The 5968-nt window shown below is 38.7% G+C and overlaps 1 protein-coding gene across 1 annotated transcript; it reads right to left on the bottom strand.

The window, feature by feature from the left end:
• Nucleotides 1-837: 837 nt before the first annotated feature.
• LOC116169859 (alpha-tocopherol transfer protein-like) lies at nucleotides 838-2229 on the bottom strand. Its single transcript, XM_031486038.1, has 5 exons — nucleotides 2172-2229; nucleotides 1619-1930; nucleotides 1386-1569; nucleotides 1161-1337; nucleotides 838-1106 (listed from the first exon to the last, which is right to left on the bottom strand). The coding sequence occupies exons 2-5, from the start codon at nucleotides 1891-1893 to the stop codon at nucleotides 909-911; spliced, it is 834 nt and encodes a 277-aa protein (XP_031341898.1). The 5' UTR covers nucleotides 1894-1930; nucleotides 2172-2229; the 3' UTR covers nucleotides 838-908.
• Nucleotides 2230-5968: the final 3739 nt, after the last annotated feature.

Here is a 5968-nt window from a genome sequence, read left to right as displayed (position 1 = left end):
CGCCTCGTATACAGTTTTTGATTTGCTTGGTAAAAGCATCTCTCTGGCATTGCAGGCTAATAATTGTTGTATACTGTTGGACCCATCAATTTCTTCTGGATTCATAATTAGGGCACAGAGAATTAGTTAATACCCAACAAAATTGACACTACACATCAACAGATTTTTTTCCAAACAACACGTATCTATGACAACACAAAAGGCACACTATGTTATTTCTGGTTATTAAATAGTGAAATCTATACCAAGTTTCAGCAAATTTTCAATACATACATGAACTACATTTTCCGAGTCGAACATAAAGCTAAGTATGTTACTCGTACATAATCAGACTTTATTATCTCGTCTTTTTTATTGGCCTCGCGCGCAAGCGCGCTCTGCCAATAAATTCGACTCGTCCAATAAAGTCATAGATTATGTACTTGTTACATAAATAGCTATTGTGTATTTTGTGTTATTGTTATTGATCGTGGCGCCACATTTTGGATCCTCGATTTATTTTGAAAAATACACATTCGTTTGAAAAATTACCTACCGCGTCTTACAAGTGGGAAAGTAGGACACTTCCTTCCGCAAAAAACATTGACTCCAATATGCCATCAGGAGGTATAAATATCCCGGATTTGTGTCTTATGATACATGCAGCTTGATGCTCAATTGGGAATACCTTCAAACATTGTGCTGAGAAGACAATGAACCAGTATGTACCGGTGCCGAAAGTATTTAACACCTTGTCGATAGCAGAAGAGCACACCACATCAATTTTGGCAGCTTACTATTAGACGGTGTACTTTGTGTAATGTTGCGATTTCATTTGGTTTAGATAACGAGATACTCAACAGTTTTCAATGGTTTATTTGAAAAACGAACGGTAATGACCGTACAGTAAAAATAGAATCACAATTACGCTAATACGTGCCTGATGGAAAAAATTGTTGGTCAAGAGCGTCAAGGTGATACTGCATTCGTGACAATTTTTGAACGTTTTGTTCGTGATATTCGCCCGAAGACTCTAAATCTCCGCCGTAATCTCGCGGTAAGTATTTTTTTGGCACGTGTGCCTCGTGGAACTTGTCCAAACTCTCTCCATCTTGATAAAACTGCACCTAAAACGTTCAATTTCCTCTCCACGCCATTACCACAAACTCCAGTAGACAAACCTTTGACGGTTCATCCGAAGTAGCAAACAACTGAAACATCTTGTAACCAGCATACGTAAGGTAATTGGCATTTAATACGTGTATGGTTTGGATTCGCAAGGGCATGCAATCCTGTCCGTATTCCAAAAAAGCACCGAGTAGCTTCATTTCGATTCCCATTAGATGAATGGCTGTTACCTGAGACATGATCACAATTAATCGGCTCTAGAAGAAAAAGTACCGCACCCCCTTTAAGTCTATTATCAGTATTACGTCATCCGGTGGGTGATCGTCGATAAGTATACCTTCAACCGTCATACAACACAACTGACAGAAACTATTAAAATCGAAATTCATGGGGTCTGTATCCTTAAAGTGTGTAGTGATAATTGCGGAATTTGAATACCGCTTAGGCAGCACGGCCATGTTTCTAAAATTTCTCATTTGAAAATTAGCCCTGGTACGTTAAGGTTTCTTACACGACCGATAAAATCTTCTGTAAATTTTCGTTGCTGATATTCCACCCTTTGAACAGCTTAGGGGTGCCAGTCTTCACTTTAATATAAGCTTGGATCGTCTTCATTGCGAATTCGTGGTTTCCATTGCAAGCGATTAAAAATAGTGCTATCTGCTGATCAGACAGCTTGGGGTCTTTTGTTCCACTTTGCCATGTTTTGATAGCGTCAATGCCTTCTTCACTAACACGATTTAATTTAAATAATTCACGTACAGAAAAACCAAATTGAGTCGCCATGTTATTAGAAATTGATCTTTTCACATTTGTACTGCAGCTGTAATAAACGTCGCATTTTTGAATTGATTGGTTTATCACTATTAGGAAGTTGTGGTCAATATCTATATTATAGCATTGGCGAGAAAGGTTTTCCGAGTAATTATATAATACTTTATAGATTATTCGTATGCGTATTATACAGTGCACAACATATGTTTGGAATGGGGGCTAAATTTATCAAATAGTCGTAATATGCATTACTTTATAAATGTACAAAGAATTATTCTGCCTGGTCTTACTTGCTAACATTTTCCACTCGCTTCTTCTTGCTATACAGCTGTAGTTTTTGGAAGTATAGAAATGGGATTAATAGGTCCGTGAAGTTGGTAGTACCCACACCCACAAAGTACGAAAATGTTGCCGATAAATGATTTAAACCGTTATATTTAATATCGAAACCCAGACCGGAACCTTTACACATGTGTTTTCGATAAAAGTGTCAATATCGAAACCTTGATTTCGAATAGGTCCAGATCTCTGCCTAAAACCCAATGCTTTGATATGGTCCATTTGAAATTATTCATAGGTAAATTGTACTATAGTAGGACTTTCTTTAGTTTGCGCGCACGTCATCAATTCTGTTTTTGGGGAACTTTGTAATGCCTACGTATTAACAAAATTTATCGTGTTTTGGTACATTAGCCGATAATAAATCCGTTAGTTTCATAACGAACAATTAAAGAAACATACCTTCCGTAAGTTTCACTGCGATATTCTGCGCCAAAAGTTGTATAACCGAAAAGGTCATCGGGTTTACCAAGAAAGAGTAAGCAACTTATTCGTATTTTGGACGAGTGGACTGGTGGTCCACTTTTACCACTCGCAGCAGTAAGAGAAGTGAGTAGTTACTTTAGTGATATAAGAATTCGTATACGTAAGTTTCATTTCGCAGAAAGTAGCGGATGCATTAAATATCAGCCTGCGAACAGAGAAGACTTATATTTCAGAAATTTCCAAATTGGGCAAATCTCTATACAGTCCTAATAAAACGAGCCAATGCAAGAACACGTTGATTTTGATTGTTTCACACAAGCTGCGATCCTGAACTCCACCTACGACATCAGTAAGTTAAAACACACGTTGAATGGTTGACTGTAAATAGGCGTTTATGTCAGCTGTGCAAAGATTATATTATATTAAATTAATATTTGTGTAGATTATAAGCACTTTACATCATCTTACGCTCCAATCCCATTTGAAAATGAAAGAGAAAGACGCATTTAATGGGTCCAAAAGTTCCTTAAGAAAAGTTGTTGCGAATATTGGTTTCCACTATCAGAAAGATCGAGTTACCCAATATTGCACTTAGTGATGCCGCCGAGACGAGACTCAGTCTCGTCTCGTCTCGTCTCGTCTCGAATTTTCGAGACGAGACCGAGGTTCAGTCTCGTCTCGTCTCGTCTCGACGAGACGAGACTAAGCATGAGTCTCGTCAGACTCTCGTTTGGTCTCGAATTTGTTTGTATTTATTTGTACTGTTTTAGCGGAATAGTCTAAATCGAGAACAAAAAAAGATAAACTTTTGCGAATCGATTTCTATGAGTTCAAGGATCACTGCGGATTAGAAGTCGTGTTTCCGATTACGAGCTGTCAAAAAATTCCCTGAAAATCGTATGCGATTCTTCGTACATATCTTGTTTAATTGTGCCCACGGACACGGAGGCCATCTTGAGGCCTCCAGTTGTTGTGTTATGAGTATAGCAATTCACAAAAAAACAGTTCAATTAATCCGCTTCTGCCGCTATTTCCGGCTGGACAAAACTCGGTAGAAAAGAATTTTTCCTTAAAACCCATCGCCCTCAACCTACGGTTATCAATTTCAGGTGGTTTGGTTTTTGGTTTAATTTGCGGAAAAAAATTCACCGGAAGTGCCTATTTTTAATAACATTCCGGCCAGAAAAAGGCTGGCAGAAAACTCATTTTGTGTTATTCAAGTTGCAAGGAATCCAGTAACAAAGATTTCATCTTGTTAGCTTATCACTACTGGTTCCATGCGTCCGGCTCTCGTACCTACTATATTACTCCTATTATTTACTTGTCATGCCTTCGTAGTTCGTGGTCTTTTATATGCTATATGCTCATTGCTCTACCTACATACACTATATTTGGATAGTGTCTCGAGACCAGGCGAGACCAAACGAGACTAGACGAGACGAGACGAGACGAGACTGAACCAGGACGAGACGAGACTCAGACTTGGTCTCGTCTCGAGGTAACGAGACGAGACGAGACTTTCGAAAGTCTCGTCTCGTCTCGTCTCGCGTTTATAAAAAATATGCAATCTGGGACTGGACGCCAATGTGACTTTTTGGAAGAAACGTGGGTATTTGAAAATGGAACTATTTAAGATATGTGGTTTTACATGTCGGAAATATGAAAAGTTTTATTACTGAAGCATCCTTCATTTTAGTTTCAAAGACAAATGATCTAGATTCCCATGGAGAAATAAACAAGGGCAGTTCTCTTAAATGGTTGGGGGCCATTTGCTACCAAATTTTGATTATGATGGATAGTGGTGGTTATAACAATAGCTTACTGACGGAAACCTTGCCAAATTCTTCTTGAACATACAGCACACAAATGTTGAGTTTCCAAATGGTGCATTAAAAGTGAAATTTCTGGAGATTATTTCTGGAGTTTGTTGCAAGGTTTGTTATATTAAATTCCATGCAACATGGTATATTCGTAGTAATACTTAGGAGTGGCGCTCAAAAATCGAAATTACTTGTAAATGAAAGCTCTTAAATAGCTCGTAATTCCAGTACAAAATTTAATTTGAAAAAAGTAATTCTGATCAGTGGGGGGCTTAGTCCAAGTGGAATCGGCCACCCCACAAGAAATGTTCGATTCCTAGTTATTAAAGCGAGCTCTAAAATTTTAAGCTTGCGATATGAAAAAAATTGGATACCATTCTTAAATTGATTCACAATGGTTAGGAGGAGGGGGGCAGCGGGGTCTTGTATACGGTGCTCTCCGACCCAGGCGACTGGGTCGCGCTGCTGAGCCGGGAAGCGCAGCCAGTTCGCGGTTTAGCGTGACAAGGCAGCCAAAGTGGGTCGCGACTCCCAAGATAGGAATGGTACCTTTAGTTTCAAAACAAAAAAATTGTTATTTCAGAAACAAACCTTCAAAACGGTATTCTGCTGATGAGATGGCATTAGAAAATGGAAATGCGGTACTACGGAAGGCACCATACCATTGCGTTTTCAATCCCTTCGAAAATATATGGGGAAAATATATAGAGAAGATTGTATAGATTTAGCCATTGGTGCAGTTACACCAAGTATGTAGAGACGCCCTGTAGAGCATAGCCGCAAAATTATTTTAAGATTGGTGGCACAGCTAAGTGAAGTTTGACCGAGAAGACCTAGCCCCACTAATCATTTATATGGAAGATGATTCAGATGAAGATGATATTTTTGTAACTGATGATTCAGTTTTCCGGTTTATTCAGATACCAATCTCAAGGTTTGAAGTCAACAAAATGGCCGGTGAACGGCGCCTGCAGTGTTTTATTAGTATTTGTACAAAGGCGTTCGATTTGTACCAGGAGGAAAACAGGATGATCGGCGAACAAGTTAAGCGAAAGTTTATCGCCCTTGCGACGGACGCTCGACAACCAGCTGGAACGATGCACGATTCTGAACTGGTTTGTGGATCTTTTTTTGCTTTTGTTGTTTCTTAATTTAGTTCGTATATTTGTGTGGGATATGCCAGGGTTTTTGGTCCCGAAGAAACTGTTTTCCTATCATCACCTGGTTATGTGCGTAATATATTTTATATCGAAAGGCAAAACATCCGGCGATTTAACATGAAAGTAACGGTAGCTCTACTCGTGAGTACGGGGTGAAAATTGCAGTTGTTTCTGGACTTTTGGTGCTAAGTACTGCGTGCGTTGTTATTACAAAATACAATTAATATTTTTTTTTCTTTATGTACATATAATGTCCACCTTGTTAGTAAAAGATCTTGACTTAGACAACCTGTAACAAATAACTACCGAAATACTTTTTTTAGTAATGGGTTAATAGAGGTC

This window comes from Photinus pyralis, unplaced genomic scaffold (assembly GCF_008802855.1).
Source record: "Photinus pyralis isolate 1611_PpyrPB1 unplaced genomic scaffold, Ppyr1.3 Ppyr1.4_LG4, whole genome shotgun sequence".
Classification (NCBI taxonomy): Eukaryota; Metazoa; Arthropoda; class Insecta; order Coleoptera; family Lampyridae; genus Photinus; species Photinus pyralis.
The sequence above is the reverse complement of the archived record's forward strand: the minus strand, read 5'-3'. Positions and strand labels throughout refer to the sequence as shown.